At 61.5% G+C, this 16,662-nt stretch overlaps 2 protein-coding genes across 6 annotated transcripts; one reads left to right on the forward strand and one right to left on the reverse strand.

The window, feature by feature from the left end:
- The first annotated feature begins 84 nt into the window (after positions 1–84).
- Positions 85–9,251, forward strand: TK1 (thymidine kinase 1). Of its 2 annotated transcripts, XM_047758581.1 has the most exons (7): positions 85–222; positions 322–353; positions 1,210–1,320; positions 2,187–2,280; positions 7,960–8,049; positions 8,254–8,373; positions 8,466–9,251. In XM_047758581.1, the coding sequence occupies exons 1-7, from the start codon at positions 157–159 to the stop codon at positions 8,640–8,642; spliced, it is 690 nt and encodes a 229-aa protein (XP_047614537.1). In that variant the 5' UTR covers positions 85–156; the 3' UTR covers positions 8,643–9,251. The 2 variants fall into 2 exon arrangements, with proteins under 2 accessions (XP_047614537.1, XP_047614538.1); XM_047758582.1 differs by lacking the exon at positions 8,254–8,373.
- Positions 9,252–10,314: 1,063 nt separating this feature from the next.
- Positions 10,315–16,624, reverse strand: SYNGR2 (synaptogyrin 2). 4 transcript variants are annotated; one of them, XM_047758586.1, is made up of 5 exons: positions 15,469–15,581; positions 15,165–15,305; positions 11,782–12,019; positions 11,313–11,452; positions 10,315–11,229 (listed from the first exon to the last, which is right to left on the reverse strand). In XM_047758586.1, exons 2-5 carry the CDS (start codon positions 15,225–15,227, stop codon positions 11,032–11,034), a joined length of 639 nt encoding a protein of 212 aa, XP_047614542.1. In that variant the 5' UTR covers positions 15,228–15,305; positions 15,469–15,581; the 3' UTR covers positions 10,315–11,031. The 4 variants fall into 4 exon arrangements, with proteins under 4 accessions (XP_047614542.1, XP_047614541.1, XP_047614543.1 ...); XM_047758585.1 differs by lacking the exons at positions 15,165–15,305; positions 15,469–15,581 and adding an exon at positions 15,937–16,624; XM_047758587.1 differs by lacking the exon at positions 15,469–15,581 and having other exon boundaries at positions 15,165–15,322.
- Between the last annotated feature and the right edge of the window lie 38 nt (positions 16,625–16,662).

Here is a 16,662-nt window from a genome sequence, read left to right on the forward strand (position 1 = left end):
CCCGCGCCGGGCCCGCACGATGATTGGCTCCGGGCAGGGGCACCGGCTTCCGATTGGCTCGCGCGCCGGGGTAAGGGGGCGCTGCGCAGGAAGTGGGCGGACCTGCGGGGCTGTTGAGGCGGCGGGTCTCCGGCTGGCGATCTCTCTGAGGGTGCCATGAGTTGCATCAATTTGCCCACCGTACTGCCCGGCTCCCCCAGCAAGACCCGGGGGCAGATCCAGGTGCGGGCGTGTGGGTGGAGGCGGACTCAGGGTCATAATCGTGTCGGGCCGGCTGTCTGTGCGCACCACGTCCTCAAGTGACCTCTCCTTCTTTCCTAGGTGATTCTCGGACCCATGTTCTCAGGAAAAAGGTAATGGCCTCGCGGGGCGGAGCTGGGACGGGACCCCCTCCTCCTCCTCCAACCCCCGAGGCCCCGTCCTCCTTCTCTGGCGCCCTGCCTGCCCCGAGCGTGCTGCCCCCCTCGGAGCCCCCTCTGGGACAGCCCCCGCTGCCCGACCCCCGCGATCTCGCCCAGGCTGCCCCTCTTCCCCCTGGGATCGTTCCGCCAGCGCTCCTTCCGGGAGCTGCTCACAGCTGCTTGCCCTTTAGCCCCTCACTAGTCTGCTCTGAGGCGGGCCGGGCCCCGGGCGCCCTGCATCTCGTCTCCTTCCCGTGAGGGCACCGCGCTGGGCGGGTGGTAGACCCAGTCTCGGAGCCAGGGGGGCCCATGAGCCCCCAGTAATTCCCCTGGCCCCTTCCTATACGGCCCCGGAGGACGCTCTGGCTCCAGTGCCTTGCCCACGAGGCTGGGGCTCGGGGCGGGCCCTCGGACCCGAGACAAAGCGTTTCCCATATTGCACCAAAAGGTTTTGCGAAGTGCATTCAGACTGGGTGAAAGCTATGGGGTGAGGTTCCTTTGGAATGGAAGCTGGATCCCTCTCCTCCGCTTGAGGTCTGGCCAGCCCTTGCCAGCTGGCCTGGGGCCCTTTCTTGTCACCCTCCCCGCCCAGAACAGCCGAACTTCCCGCCCCGCCCAGCTCCTCCCAAGCCCCTCCCTCCCGGGTCTAAGCTGCAACTCTCCCTGCGGCCCATCCTCTTCTGGCTGGTCCTTCCCACCCTTCAAGGGCTCAGGCTGTGCACTCCCAGAAAGTGGTGGGGCGCCCGGCTTGTGCGGATGGGGTCCTCCTCACCCCTCTTATGGCCTCACCGGCCGCCTGCTCTTGCAGTACGGAGCTGATGAGACGGGTCCGCCGCTTCCAGATTGCCCAGTACAAGTGCCTGGTGATCAAATACGCCAAAGATACACGCTACAGCAGCAACTTCTCCACGCATGACCGGTCAGTCCCGGCCCCTTCTGTCCCCACACCTTTTGTGAGAAGCCCAGGGAAAATCCACACGGCCCGGAATATACTGTCACAGCCCTGTCCTGTGGCTAGTTAGCAACGCAGGATCCCTAACCCACTGGATGAGGCCAGGGATCGAACCCGTGTCCTCATGGACACTAGTCGAGTTTGTTGCTGCTGAGCCACGATGAGGCCTCCAGGCTGAGTTATATTTAATTGGAGTTTTTAAAGGAATTAAAACATTTTGTTGGTCCCTAAACCGTCATGGGCCCCTGGCACTGAACCTGATGGAGTCACCTTGTCTGTGCCCCCCCCACACACACACACGAGTAGAGTGAAGAGCTTTGCGTCCCAGTTAAGCTCTGCGTCGAGCGTTGCTATTTTCTTTTTTTTTTCTTTTTGTCCTTTTTGCCATTTCTTGGGCCACTCCCGAGGCATATGGAGGTTCCCAGGCTAGGGGTCAAATCGGAGCTGTAGCCGCCGGCCTAAGCCAGAGCCATAGCAGCGCAGGATCCAAGCCATGTCTGCGACCTACACCCAGCTCACGGCAACGCCGGATCCTTAACCCACTGAGCAAGGGCAGGGACCGAACCCACAACCTCATGGTTCCTAGTCGGATTCGTCAACAACTGCGCCACCACAGGAACTCCCGTTGCTACTTTCCAGTCCAAGGTCATGGCATTGAATGACTGGTTTTCCGAACAAAGCCTCCTCTTCTCCCCGGATGCCCCCTCTCCCTGGGTGCTAAGGTCTTCAGGCCTGGGCAGCCTGCTTTGCAGGTGGAGGGTGGGGTGGTCATGAGTGCGGTTCCGGGTCTTGGGCGCCCTTGCGTCACACACGCTCTGGCTTTGTGTCCCCAGGAACACCATGGAGGCCCTGCCAGCCTGCCTGCTCCGGGACGTGGCCCAGGAGGCCCTGGGCGTGTCTGTCATAGGCATCGACGAAGGGCAGTTTGTAAGTTGATGCGTCCTGACAACAGGCTTCCTAGGAACCCCTGACTGTCCCTTTTCCCATTTCTGATCTTTTCCTAAGTTAGCTTGCTTTCACTAGGGTTTGAATTCTCCTTACTGCTTTCTGTGTTATTGTCATGTGGGATTTATTATATCTTTTAAAAAAAATTTAAGTGAGCAAAAACATTTGATTTCTTGGGAGTCTCCTGGGGGCTCAGCAGGTTAAGGACCTGACATTGTCACCGCTGTGGCGTGGATTTGATCTCTGGCCTAGGAACTAATCTGTCCTGCGGGTACGGCAAAGAAATTTTTTTTTTTTTTTGGATTTCTCAACACTGGTATTTAGGGAGGGTGTGGTTCTCTTTGGCTCATTGTTGCTTCTTGCTTGTTCCTTATGGGTTCACTTTTCCTTCTGCTGAAATACACCCTGTAGTAGTTCCTGCAGCCAGGACAAGCCAGTGGGACGTTCTCCTCGTCTTAATATGAAAATGGCTTTCTTTTGTTTCCTAGTTTCAGGAAATGCAAATGGAAATAGCAAATGGCAGTGGCCATTATTTCCCCTTCTCGCTCCTGAGAGGCTGCTCTGGACCTGACCTCACTTTCCTGGGGTGAGGGGGACCCGGCCCGCCTATCCACTCTCAGGCGGTGCATCCCCGGCCCCCCCACCCCCACCCCAGGTGTGGCTTAGTTAACCATGTACTCTTGCTGGGAGTTCCCGTTGTGGCTCAGTGGGTTAAGAATCCAACCGATATCCATGAGGATGCATGTTTGATCCCTGGCCTCACTCAGCAGGTTAAGGATCCAGAGATGTCAGAAGCTGTGGTCTAGGTCACAGGTGCGGCTCGGACCCCACGTTGCTGTGGCTGTGGTGTAGGCCAGCAGCTGCAGCTCTGATTCGACCCCTAGCCTGGGAACTTAGTTCCATATGCTGCAAGTGCAGCCAGGAAAAAAGCCAAAAACCCCTTATTCTTGTTGGTTTTGAGTCCATTCTCTTCCTTCCTTGTCTTTCTGGAAACCTTGTTTTAAAGTCTCTTCAAGGGAGTTCCCGTCATGGCGCAGCAGAAACGAATCCGACTAGGAACCATGAGGTTGTGGGTTCGATCCCTGGCCTCACTCAGTGGGTCAAGGATCTGGCGTTGCTGTGAGCTGTGGTGTAGGTTGGCAGCTGTAGCTCCGATTGGACCCCTAGCCCGGGAACCTCCATGTGCTGCAGGTGCAGCCCTAAAAAAAGCAAAAAAAAAAAAAAGTCTCTCCAGGAATGTGTTTCTAGCCGAGTTTGAGGGTTGTCTTTTGTGGTCTTGAACGAAGGAGACTAAAACTCATGGCCAACGGGGTTTACTTCAGCCCTGGGGCCGTGTTGTAGTCGCCCCAACCTCCACTCGCTGGCAGGAGCTCCCGTGACAAATAGACCCAGATTTGCAGTGGCTTATCAGGGAGGAAGTTTATTCCAAGTCCTCAGTGCACAGGGATGTTCCAGACCCTGGCCTGGGGCCGTCACAGCCCCATGCTCTGCTCCCCCTGGAGCCTGAGGGCCTGCTGACCCAGGCGGGGTGTATCTTTTAGCGCGTCCCCTGTGGGGGGCTCCTAGCCGCCCGGGCCTGCTCGCCCAGCTCGCTGTGTCGCTTCCATTTCTGACCCTCGAGATGACCAGCTGGCCTCCGAGCACAGCTGTGTCCTACCTGCTTGTCACCTGCACATCCATTTCTCTCTTCTTGCGGCCGTGCGGCGGAGGGGCTGCGGGAGGAGGGGCGCTCCGGGTGGGGAGGGGCCGCAGCTCTCCCCTTTCCTTTCTGGACGCCGGCTCGGGAGGGCTCGGGGGACCTTGGGTCAGCTTTTGGGGTGTGGCGCTCAGAACAAGGAGTGGGAGCTTGGGGGAGGCTCTCCCTTCAGACCCAGTGCTCAGGGTGGCTCCCTGAGCGGATGCCAAGGGTTTTCCCAGGGCCGAGCCAGACACCTGGAGGGACCTTCCTCTTCTGACTCCTCCTTGGTTGACAGCCAAGTGCCCTGGGTCTGGAGCTGGCGGGCCACCTGCCCCACAGTTCTGTTCTCCGTTTCTTTTCTTTTTTTGGAGGGTGGGATGCACCCGAGGCATATGGAGTTTCCCAGGCTAGGGGTCGAATGGGAGCTGTGGCTGCCGGCCTACACCACAGCCACAGCCACACGGGATCCGACCCGCGTCTGGGACCCACACCACAGCTCACGGCAATGCCAGATCCTTAACCCACTGAGCGAGGCCAAGGATTGAACCTGTGTCACCACTGAGCCACAAGGGTAACTCCCTGTTCCGTTTCTGTGTCTGCTCCCTCTCTGGCCATCAAGTCAAAACTCCCATAACCAGTGTATATTAATATTAAACCTGCCGCAGAAACATCACCAGTCTCCTGCTGTGGCCTTGCCGGAAACTCGTGTTCCGTGAGATTAATTCTGTCCAACAAGGCGACACTGAGGCCCAGCTGTGAGCACAGGCCAGCTCCTGCTGCCACGCTGCCCTTCTCTTTTGGTGCCCAGAAAAATAGACAGAAAGCACTTACCATGTGGGTCTATGCCCTTCTAGTCTTCCCGCATATACATAGAACTTACATACAGCCACAGGTCAGGCGCCCTTCACATGTTGTGACCGTTTTTCCACGTCAACAAATAGCTGTCCTCACGAACACACTGTGTCTCACACGAGCTGGCCTTTGGGTGTGACACTGTGATGGGCGTGTGTGTGGACATCCCGGGCTGTCGTCCCGTGTACCGGGGTTTATCCACTAAATGGACTGGCTGGTCGGGGGCAGAGGTCATGCATTCGATGAGAGTTTTCTGAGCTTGTGCCGGATGGCGGTGTTCTAGGGGCGGGGATCCAGCCAGGGTCTCGCCCTTGCGCTTAGATTCTAGTGAACTTGTCACAGGTCGGGGCAGGGGTGGGGGGAGCAGTGGCAGCTGGGGGAAAAGGCAGCATGAGAGGTAGAGCTAAGGTACGGATGACGCTCTATGGGGACGGTCAGACGAGGCCAGGAGCGTGGCGTGAAGCTTCCCAGGCAGGAGCGCGCCGCTGGCTTCAGCCACGCCGCCCCACGTGGACCCCAGGCGGGCGGCTCCTGTGCAGGCCGAGGGCGCGTGGCGGCGCTTTGCGCGAATCCCCAGCCGCCGGCAGGGGGCGCCGGCGAGCGTGCTCACGGCCTGTTCTGTGCCTGCCTTTCTCTTTCGCTGCTGGGAGGCTGACATCTTTTCCACATATTTCTCCTTTTGTCATTTGCCTCCTCGAGGTTTATCTTTCCTCTAGGGGACGTGGAATAACCGGTGCCACCTTGTAAATATCTCAAGCAATTTCTTCCCTGTTTATTTGTCTCAGGATTTGGTCTGTGCATCTCATTTAGTCTGTACCGTTTGTTGTTGAATGTGTCACTCTGTTTGGCTTTGTCACCTCCCTCGTTCCTGGCCCTGGTGGCCTTTGTGCCTTCGACGCTGGCCTGGCTGCCAGGAAGCAGGGTCTCCACCTGGGCAGGGCCGTCACGAGGCCAACAGCCCTGGGCAAAATGGTGATAGGGGGCGAAGCTGCTTCTCGGCTTCCTGGTCTCCCCGCCTCGGTCCTCTTGCCCCATCAGACCGAGCTCAGGCAGTGGCTCTCGGAAGGTCAGCCAAGTGGCAGACTTGTCACCATCAAGAAACCCTCCTGTTACTTTTCTGCCTGGATCCCACGTGGCCATCATACTTCGTCTACGGAGAAAACCCGACAGTTACCAAGCCCCTTGAAGTTCCGCTTGAAGGGTAACCTGTACCAGGGTCCTGTGGCCGCTGCTCACACCACCACAGGCCGGGCGCTTTAACCACAGACGTTCATTTCCCAGGCGCTAGAGGCTGGGAGCCCCAGATCAGGGTGGATGCCCTGGAGGCTGGGAGGGAGAATCTGCTCCAGGTCTGTCCCCTCGGCGTGCAGGTGGCATCTGCTGTGTCTTTACATCTTTCCTTTGTGCTTCTGTCTGTCTAAGCAGCATATGGAGGTTCCCAGGCTAGGGGTCGAATCGGAGCTGCAGCTGCCCGCCTCCACCACAGCCACAGCCACACCAGATCCAAGCCGCATCTGTGACCTAGACTACAGCTCATGGCAATGCCGGAGCCGTAACCCATTAAGCGAGGCCGGGGATCGAACCTGCATCCTCATGGATACTAGTCAGATTCATTTCCACTGAGCCACAGCGGGAACTCCTGGATTAGGGCCCACTTTCCTGACCTGCTTTAACTGGATGGCCTCTGCAAAGACCCTCTCCAAATAAGGTCGCACTCGGGTGCTGGGGGTTAGGGTTTCAACATGGATTTGAAGTGTGAGAGGGACACAACTCAACCCAAAATGTAACCTAAAAATGAATGGCAATAAAATCCAACGCCAGCAACGTGATTACCTGTGGGCATCTTGGGATTTTGCAGAAAACCCAGGCAGCTCTGTCCTTACCTTCGATCACCCAGGAACCCCTGCTGGGGGCCCAGGGTCGGTGTTGGGGAGGGGGGCGTGTGAACAGGGGACAAAGTCCGGGTGGAAGAGCTGAGTGCTCTGACCACGGGTGGAGCCAAGGACCCTCTGAGGTCCCCAGACCCTGGTGTGGAAGGAGCTGCCTCTTGACGAGGCCTCAGCAGGGAGGGGGAGTGCAGGGGGTTCGTTCCTCTCCCACCCCTGCCGCAGTGGGTATCTGGCAATGTCTGGAAACAGTTTTGTGACAGCTGGTGGGGGGGGGCACTTACTGACAGCTCCTTGTAGGTGGGGGCTGCATTTCTGTGACTTGAGTCCTTCAGAGAAAAAGAACCGCCTGGGGCAGGGTCAGCTGGAGCCTCTGGGTGGGGGCGGCTGTTCTAGAGCTCAGGCCCCTCCAGCCCTGCCAGGGGGCGGTCAGCTCTGGCTTCAGTGGATCCCGCTGCATAGAGGTGTTTCTAACGCCTCTCCTGGTCCTGTCTTGGTAACTTCTCGATCATCCGGCTGAGTGAGGCCTGGGTGGCTTGGAGAAAGTCCCTCTAGACAAGAATAATCCCCACTTCACCCAACCCACAGGTCCGTCTTGACAGATGACGACCAGTGAAAATCCACCAAAGGATTTTAAGTAGAAGCCTCACCCTGGGCCACTTGAAATGAAATTTGAGTCACCAACTAAGCGGCCTTCTGCAGACCCTGCATTTAGAAGGGTGTGCTGGGCCCTCCTGCTCTGTGACCGTGGAACTGCCACCCCTTCTCAAGGCATCGCATGGCACATTGTTTTTTGTTGGGTTTTAAATGGCAGGCACACAGCCTACCTCTCAGCCAAAGAGAATAAATTATATGAGGGTCTTTAATCCTTAACCCCCCCCAAAGCCCTCCTTGTCTTTTCCAGGCTCGGGAGTCTGAAGTCATTGCCCAGGTCACAGCTAACGGGTGACCATGGTTCAAGCCCAAGGCAGCCTCTGGTCCAAGCTGTTGACACTGCAGTGGCAGACCGCCTTTCTAGCCGGGCTGCGTCACCCTGGTGACAGGTCCGGGTTCTTGACCTGGAGGGGGGCCTGGGTCCACTGGGGACATGCAGCTGTGCGCCGGGCAGGGGGCTGGGGCTGCCCAGGTCTCGTGCTCCCCGCCGACTGGGCGCCCGGAGCTGTCGGGTCCGGCAGCACCTTCTCTGTGGCTCCTGGAAGCTGCTGCCCAGGCGGGAGCTGCCCTCACCTCCTCTCCCGCCCCCAGTTCCCTGACATCGTGGAGTTCAGCGAGACCATGGCCAACGAAGGCAAGACCGTGATTGTGGCCGCCTTGGACGGGACCTTCCAGAGGAAGGTAAGGCGTCCGGGCCTGGGACGGGGGGGGCGGGGGGGGGGCGTACAGAGACGGGCTCCCGGGGCCGCCAACCGGGTCCCCCTGCTGCAGGCACCGGGCTTTGGGGAAGGCCAGGGCAGGGCCTCGTTCCCTGGCTTCCGTGCTGGGAGGCAGCCTTTCTGGGAAAGGGCGAGCTGAGAGCGCCCGTCTCTGGTGGGACCACAGGCTTTCGGGAGCATCTTGAACCTGGTGCCCCTGGCCGAGAGCGTGGTGAAGCTGACGGCCGTGTGCATGGAGTGCTTCCGGGAGGCCGCCTATACCAAGAGGCTGGGTGTGGAGAAAGAGGTAGCTGCCCTGCCTTCTCCCGGGGGCGCGGGCGGGCGGAGCGGGGGCCGCCGCGCCCCCCTCAGTCCCGGCACCTGGTGTCCCGTGTCCAGGTCGAGGTGATCGGAGGAGCGGACAAGTACCACTCCGTGTGCCGCCTCTGCTACTTCAAGAAGACAGGGCTGCCCATCGGGCTGGACAGCAAGGAGAACAGAGAGAACGGCCTGGCGCTGGGCGTCAGGAGGCTGTTCGGCCCCCATCAGCTCCTGCAGTGCAGCCAGGCCAACTGAGGCGCCGGCCCGCCGCCCAGCCCCGGAGGCCGCCTGCACCCCAGGAGGAAGCGGGGCGGTTGTCCAGCACCAGGAGCTGCCCGCCCTTCCCGGCCGAGGCCGGCGGTCTGCTCGGCACGCTTCCCTCCTGGGCCGCCCGCTGGCCTCTCTCAGTTCCCGTCCCCGCAGTTCCCGTCCCCGCTGCCGGGCCGCTGCTCACAGGCCGCCCCAGGCCGGAGCTGGCAGCTCCGTGGCGGGGGGTCTGGCCCCGGCAGACGTCCCCACCGCTCCCCCGGGGTAAGGCTGGAGCCACAGCCGCTGACAGGGGTGCTGCTGGCTTCTTCCCCCTTTGTGGCTTTGGGTGCCGAGTTTCTGTTCTTGCTGGGAAGCCCGAGCCCCCACCTCTGGCTGGCACCGAGCCTCTTGCGCACACAGACTGGGCCCCTCTGAGGACAGCCAGACTGGGGCGCTCTCACTTCCCTGTGGCCTGCAAGCCCTTCCCGCTCCGGAATTACAGCCTCCTCTGCGGGCGGCCCCCTGCTGGGGCTCAGCTCCCGGGGCTCGTCTTTTAGGGAGGGGCTGTGGCCTTCTGTCAAGTTCTCTGCCTTGAATAACCACCTGGAAAAATTACCGTGTGGTGAGAGCACATTCTCGAACCGCCTGGGGCTTCCCGGGCCTCGCCGTGGAGAGCGCTGACGTGATTCGGGTGCGGGGATTTCTCTCCAGTTCTTTTTCTAGTTCCGCTGTCTCTTAGCCGCAACCGGTTTTAGCTGAGAAACGGCCAAGAGGCGTGTCCAGAGAAGCTTTCCTGGCTCTTCTGTCTGGTTGGGCATCCAGACAAGAAGGGTAGATGGAGCCCGGGGCCCAGGCTGGGAAGATGAGGCTTTGGTCCGTGCTGCCAGCTCATGCTGCGAGGCCAGAGTTTGTGAACAGACACTTGACAGCCCAGGAGCCAAGAAGCCCAGCTCTGCTGTGCCTCGGAAAACCGGGCTGTGGGCGGCTTGTGTGGAGGCGAGGCTGCACCGCGGGGGGGTGCCAGGCTCCCCATCCTCCCGGCTGCTCCCTCCCCCTTGGCTCTGCTTGGTCCCAGGTTCCAGAGGTACAGTGCAAGGGTCAGACTAATTCCCAAACCCTGTTCATTTTCACTCAGGACCTTCAAACGGCTGGGCCCACTTCTGACAGCTCCGTCAGTGCTCAAAGGGGCACGTCCAGAGTTGCAGGGAGAGGGAAGACCCTGGCCCCCTGCCTGAGCCGGGCACAGTCCCCAGGGTGGGCTCTGCGGCCAAGCCTCCTCCCTGCGTGTCTGGGATGGGCTGCAGAGCTGCTGAGCCCTGTCCACAGGAAGTAGGGGACCCCTCTAGGGTTGCCACTCACTCTGCTGAGGGGTAGGAAGGGTAGGGTTACTGAGGAGGGCCAGCCACCAAATGCCCCCTGTACCAGCACTAGCAGGGGCACAGCAGGACCCTGGCAAAGAGGCCCAGGAGGCTCCTCTTGTTTACGAGCTGAGCACAGTTGCTATTTTAAGATGCTGATGGAAGACAGGGTGAGGAATGGGACCCCGGGGGGAGGGGGCAGGCTGCCGCAGCTTTGTGCAAAAATAGAGGTTCCTAAGGCCACAGCCACAGGGTGTAGCTCAGAGTGGGATTTCTCCTCCTCCTCCCCCAGGAAGAGGCCCCACCGATAACAATGGAGATTATGAATGAGAAAAATATTTATTCCATCCAAAATTAGTCTAACAGTCGGGGTGCTGTGCGTCTTCCCCAGGGCTCTGTAATACATTCAGCACAGCCTGGGGGCTGTGGGCATGCCCACAGCTGACAGTGGCAGGATATTTACATAAAGCTGGGTGTTGTCAGGCACTGGCCCTGGGATGGGGGCAGAGGCAGGGAAGTGCGGCCCCAGCCCCTAGGGTGGGCACCAGCCCTGCCCCTGGGCTCTCGGGAAGGTGGCCCCCTTGGGCACTGGCACAGGGTCGGGACCCCAGACCCAAGAGCGTGCAGACTCAGCAGCTGGGGGCTGGGGGCAAAAGAACCTGAGTGAGGAGGAGGGGAGCCCCAAGGGAGGCCCCGCAGCCTCGTCTTTGGCAGGGAAGCCCAAGTGGCTGTGACTGCGGCAGCCCAGGCTAGGCCGTGGGCCCCGGCTCCTGCAGGCTGGGGAAAAGCTAAGGCACTTGTCAGAAGAGCGGGTCAGGCACTTCGAGCTACTCCCGGCGGGGTGGGGCTGGGGGTCACTAAGAGCAATGGCAGGAGTCATCTAGCTACACACAGCTAAAACCGGCCCTGAGGGAGTAGTGGGTGACGCCCGTGGGCCTCGGGCACCAGCAGGGAGGCAGGGGCTCCAACCACGTGGGCGGGGGGGAAACGAGAGGGGCCAGCAGCCCCCTGCCCCCCTTCACGTCCTCAGCTGCAGCTCAGTACACGGGGGGCGGCTGGTAGCCCTCGGAGGTCTCGGTGTTCTGGGTGAAGGGTGGCTGCTGGTAGTTGTCCGCAGGCACGCCCGGGTAGGAGGCGTAGGCTGTGCAGGCGTCTGGAGTGGGGTCCACGTAGTTCTGGATGAAGTCATCCACTCCAGCCTTGTAGCGCTGGTAGGCCAGGGAGGCCAGCAGGCCCTGCAGAGAGCCCCAGGGTTTGGGTTCCTGCCCCCCGCCGCCCCTGCCCAGAGACACGGGCCGGCCCCCCGCGGTCCACGTACCCACGAGAAGACGGAAAAGAAGCTGAAGGTGATGGCTGCTCGGGCCGAGTCGGCTCCCACCAGCACATCTTCCACCTTGGTGGCTGCCCACTGATTGGTGAGGAAGCAGAAGCCAACGAACCACAGGAAGGTCCAGAGAGCTGGGGAGGGGGCCGGGCAGGGTTAGGTCCACGGAGGAGGCAGGAGGGCAGGGGCCTCCTGGGAAGGAGACGCCGCCAGGGGTGAAAGGTGCTGATGCCGAAGGCAGAGTGGGGCCCGGGAGCCCCGGCTCCCAAGCCCCACTCAGCACCAGTGGGTTTCGGCAGATGGTCAGAAACCCTGTGTGCCAGCCTATCTGCCGGAGAGGTCTGGGGACCCGGGGGCTGCCCCCACACCTTCCGAGCCCCCCAGTCACGGTGCCCTAGAGCTTTCGGGAACACGGCTGCTCCCCTGCACCCCGAGATCAAATGGAGATGCTACCAGCAGGTACCTGAGAAGAGCAGGTCGCCGATGACCAGGTACTTGCGGTCAGTGGCGTTGCTGATCTGGGGGAAATAGACGTCCACGACGAAGAAGAAGGCGGAGCCCAGGAAGGCCAGCACCCCGATGGCGCTGCCATAGCGGCAGGCGTCGTCGTTGCGGTTGAACACGCAGTACTGCTCTCCGGACGTGTGGCTGTTGCTGTAGCCCTCCCCGAAGATGCAGGAGAACACGATCAAGGCCAAGACCTGAGGGGCAGGCGGGGGCAGGGCTGAGGGCCAAACCCCTCGTGGAGAGCAGAGGACACTGGCCTCTCGAGCTCCTGCTGTTCCCCCTGCTGGAGGTCAGCGTCGCAGCCCGTCCTGGACCTGGGGAGCTGCTTGCTGGTGCTGTCTCTCCCTTCTCCCCGGCTATCTCCAGACACCTGTCACCAAGGGCGTGGCCGGACTAAGGGCGATGCGCCCACCCAGGCCCACTCCCGCTCTCACTGAGTTCTAAACAGCATGTGTCACGAAGTCATAGAAACCGAAGCCAGGAGTGGGGACAGTGCGGAGTGGACGGGGATCTCCTGGGCGGGGACTGCCCCACCCAGCCCTCTGCCTTGGGGGCTGGGTTAGGGTGGTTAGGCGCTTAGTGAGCATGAAGCGTGATGCGCCCCCCCGGGCCCACTCCCACTTTCAGAGAGGTCTAAACAGGATGTGTCACAAAGCCATAGAAGCCAAAGCCCGAGTCTCACCCCTGATCACCCGCCTGAGTCACCTCTGCCCAAACGCTCCTCTCGCCTCAGGAAAGCCATGCCAGCACCCTCGGAGCTGAACTGTGTCCCTAGAGCCCCCCTCTGACTCTTCCTGGCTCCAGGCTGGCCTCCCCAGTTTGGCCAGCTCTTTTCCTACCGGGAATCTGGCTGCTTTGGCATCCTGGCCCCTGTCCTCCCAGGGAACCCCAGGTGGCTTCTCGCTCATGGCATCCCACCCACACAGGACACACCTCAGGCTGGTCTGCCCCACAGGCCTATGGACACCCCTGGAGGTACTGGGCGGGGCCTGAGGGAACACAGCAGCCAGAACTCTGAGAGGGGCTCCAGGCCCTTGGGAACGGCCTCACCTCGACTGTCTCCTCCCCAGAGTTAAAGGCCATCACCCATCCTGCTTTATGTCGGAAGATGCAGGACCGTGTGGACACCGGCTCCCTCTGGGACAGGCCCAGGCCTCTCCCCCGCCTGCCCTGCTTGCCTGCACAAGGCCGTCTCAATAGGCTCTGGAGCTGGCAGTCACATGCCCCACCCCCAGCTGGGGATGAAGCCGGAACTCTGGATGCTGGGAGGAGTGTGCCAGCCTGACTCCTGGCACTGCCATCCCGAAACCAGGGCATCTGCTCCTGGGGTCAGACCCCACAGTCAGGCAGGGCGGGGGTGAGGGTGTCACTGGGAGCACAGGCTCCAGTCCCAGGCAGGTGTGGTGTGGGCACTGCACACCAGCCCTCTGCCTGCCCACTGGCCAACACCTTGCCCAGCTTTGGGTTCTGGTTATCCAAGAGCACGGGACCGCCCACCAACCCCTCACCCCCCTCCCCAGCCCCCAGTTAACCTGCTGCCTGAGCACTGGCCCAGCCGACACAGGAAGGGGAACATCCTGGAGTCACCTGATCTCGGGTGGGGAAGCAGACCCATGGGCTGCTCTCGAGTGGAAGACCGACCCTATTTCAGGGCACCAGGCTGCAACCGCTCCCCCGCCCCCGCACCCCACGTGGCTTCAGAAAGCCCCTTCCTGATGAATTCCCCCAAACGGGGAGCAGCAGCGTGCCGGCCACCTGTCCTGGAGCAGTCCCAAACTCCTCCCACCGCCAGCAGGGCGACGGGCCTGCTGGCCGCTGGCCTCCCGGCCACCCCGCGCCGGGGCCCAGAGGTGGGGGCGGTGGGACCCCGGCGGGGAGGGCGGAACCCCAGGCTAGGGGGCCGGCGGTGAGGGGGTGGAGGGTCCCGGGCCTCGTTCTCCCTCCCCACGCGCGCCGCCTCCACCCCCAGGCCTCAGCTGCCACCACCTGTCGCGCTCGAAGGCTCGCGGCAGCCCCTCCCCCGGGCCTGGCGATGAAGTCGGGTCCCCGCGGCCCCGAACCCCGGCTCACCAGGCACACGGCGCGCACCACCACCTGCGGCTGCGTCAGGAAGCGCAACAGGTCGAAGGAGCCACCCGCCTTGGCCGCGCCATAGGCCCCGCTCTCCATGTCGCCGTCGCCGCGCCGCCGCCGCCGCCCCGAACCGCCGAGGAGCCAGCCGGCCGCCCCGCCCCCGGCCCGGCTCCTCCCCAGGGGCGTGGCCAGCGCCTCCCCAGGGACCGAGGGCAAAGTGCAGCGCGCAGCGGTCGGCGGTCCAGGGGCGGCCCGGGTACCCCGAGGGCCCAGCCTGGGCTTCTAGCGGCCGACGCCCGTCCGGCGGCCGCGGGCTCGTAGTCCAGCCCACCTCTCGGCCGGGGTTTCGTCCCCCCGCTATTCTGGCCTGCGGCGCAACAGGAAGGGAGCTAGAGAATCCCGGGGAAGAGAGGGTCGCAAGGAGGGCCCGCCCCTCTCTGCTCCATCCAACCTTTGCCCCTGCGCTCCAGCCCCCTCCTCCTCCAGGAAGCCCCGCCTGAGCCGCGGGTCCCACCTGCCCCAAACCCAGTCTCCCGCACACTTCTCTCTACTCCTTCCCCATCCTACTCAAACCCCAGGCCACGGCCTGGACCCCTCCCTGCCCGGCCTGTCGCTCCTTTCTTCTCTCTGGAGCTAAGCCTTGGATGGGGTCAAGCCCACCGCCCCTCCCCATCCTTCCTAGGCAGGGCTGGGCCGCAAGGCTGCGTGCAGGGCTGTGTGACTTCAGACTTCCAAACTCCTAAAGGGCCTGGAGACAGAAACGAAGTTCCCAAGGTGACAGGCAGGGGGCAGAGTTTAACCCAGTTCTTTCCGGAAATAGTTCCGCGTGTCTGAACCCAGGAAGGTTTTTGTGTGTTTATGTGGGTGGTGTCGGTGGTGGGGGGATAGGGGGTGGTTCTCCAGGGGCCTCAGGCTGACTCAGCAGCGAGGAATTCCAGGCATCCAAGTTGCAGGTAAGGACTAATGAGGGGGTGCCAGCCAGGTAGGGCCCAGAATCCTCCAGTGGAGCCAGACAGTGAGAGGTGAGTGCTGGAGCCAAGGACTGGGTCACCAGGTGATGGGGCGCCTCCAGGGAAGAGGGGAGCGGGTGGGGGAGGAGGCAGTGGCCTTTGGTGGGTGGGTGCCGCTGGGCTTTCCGTCCTACCCCACCCTCTTTCCAGACCTGGATGGACCGTGACAAACAGCTACTCACAGAGCCCCCTACTTCCTGTGGCCCGCCTCTTCCCCCTCCAGCCCTCATCCCATCCCCAACCCTCAAACTAATACCATGTGTGTTTGCTGAAAAGCACCAGCACCCCAAGAATCCAGCCTGGTGGGCTTTTTCTTCATTCAAACGGTGTCTCCTGTCGGGGCAAGGACTGGGCCTCTCCTGGGGGCTGAGACCAGCCTGCGTCTTCTGGTTCCAACCTCGGTGACAGAGGAGTCGAACTCCAGGTTAGGGCAGCATGTCTCCCAACCACTGCCTCCTCAGGCCTCCAGAAATTGTATGGTGCCAAATGCATCAGCGCCCCAGGCAAAAAGAGGCATGGGGCTCAGTCACCCCATGGAATAAAGGATGGCACTGAATCACCTGGAGGAGGGGCACTGGCTTCCGGTCTCCAGACCCCATGTTGTGGAAGGGGAAACAGGTTCAGAGAGTGGCCCGGCTCACCCACAAGCCTGGCCTCTGGAAAGGACCGGGACCTGGGAGGAAGAGACCGGAGCTAACGGCAGTGCTAGGGACAGACACGGGGACAGAGCCCACTGAGGAGGCCGGCCAGGAGTTACCCGGTCGGCAGAGCAGCATCAGGGTCCTAGCCTGGGCCAAGAATCCCTGTCTCCGCTAGGGAGCTTCTCTTTCCAATCAGATTCGCGCAGCCAGTAACGAAGCCAAGGCTGAGATTGGCACCGCACAAGCGTCCGTCGATGGCCCTAGAATGGCCAAACGGGAACCTAGGTCACACATCAACTTCTCAGCCAATTCAGGTGAAGACGCCAAACATGGAGGAGGAGGAGGGTGGGGTCTGGAAAGAGGAGGAGGAGGATGCACGCCTCTTACCCCTGAACAGGGGTGTGGTTTGGACCTGGAACAGAGGCAGCTCTCCTTCTCAGTCCTGGCAGGCCGGGTTGTTGCCATGGCAACCATCTGGTGGGTGGGTGGGTCATTTGGGATGCTGATGTATTCCAGTGAGGGACGACGAGGCGCTGGGCCGGCTGGAAGTCAGATCCTCCACCATCTTGGCCTTGTTGGTTCTAAATGGTTCTTTTTTCCCTCCTGAAACTTAGATAAGAGCGATTGGTTTCTATTTGAGGGAAGGCCAAGGGTATGATTCTGGGGTGACAGCTTTGGTAACCCAGGGAGCAGGAAGGAGGACCAGGAGAAAGCAGTGTCTCGGGGGCGGTGGGGGGGTGGCGCACAAGATGTTCAGAAGGCGGAGGCGCCAAAGGCCAGGCAGGTGGAGCACACAGGCCTGCCGAGCCCCAGCCTGCACCGCACAAAGGCCTTGGCCACTTTCTAAGTCTGGGAAGTAATGGCCCTTGAAGAGGGGGCCCCAGGAGATGGGCAGCTGGGAAAGATGGATGGACGGCGCCCCACGGAGGGCAGAGGCCCCAGCCTCCTCAGACCAACAGGGAACATGGAGAGCGCCCCACCCCGAAGCCGGCTGGCCCCACTGCAGGGCGGCCGGAGCTTGGTCAGGGGCAGAGAGAGCCGCTGATGTGCTCTGCAGGCACCTGGCACCTGCCAGGCCCTCCATAAGCTTTTGCAAGTCAGACATGAGCCATA

Source organism: Phacochoerus africanus, chromosome 14, assembly GCF_016906955.1.
Source record: "Phacochoerus africanus isolate WHEZ1 chromosome 14, ROS_Pafr_v1, whole genome shotgun sequence".
NCBI classification, from domain to species: domain Eukaryota; kingdom Metazoa; phylum Chordata; class Mammalia; order Artiodactyla; family Suidae; genus Phacochoerus; species Phacochoerus africanus.

What these genes read in the sequence shown, in the direction of transcription:
- SYNGR2 (XM_047758584.1), bottom strand. Translation starts at nt 13,994, where the DNA reads ATGGAGAGCGGGGCCTATGGCGCGGCCAAGGCGGGTGGCTCCTTCGAC. An exon ending in TGGTGCGCGCCGTGTGCCTG is followed by an intron (nt 12,020 to 13,895) that starts GTGAGCCGGGGT and finishes CCTGCCCCTCAG; the next exon opens with GTCTTGGCCTTGATCGTGTT. An exon ending in CGGCGACCTGCTCTTCTCAG is followed by an intron (nt 11,453 to 11,781) that starts GTACCTGCTGGT and finishes CCCCCTCCCCAG; the next exon opens with CTCTCTGGACCTTCCTGTGG.
- TK1 (XM_047758581.1), top strand. Translation starts at nt 157, where the DNA reads ATGAGTTGCATCAATTTGCCCACCGTACTGCCCGGCTCCCCCAGCAAG. An exon ending in AACTTCTCCACGCATGACCG is followed by an intron (nt 1,321 to 2,186) that starts GTCAGTCCCGGC and finishes TTGTGTCCCCAG; the next exon opens with GAACACCATGGAGGCCCTGC. An exon ending in GCATCGACGAAGGGCAGTTT is followed by an intron (nt 2,281 to 7,959) that starts GTAAGTTGATGC and finishes TCCCGCCCCCAG; the next exon opens with TTCCCTGACATCGTGGAGTT.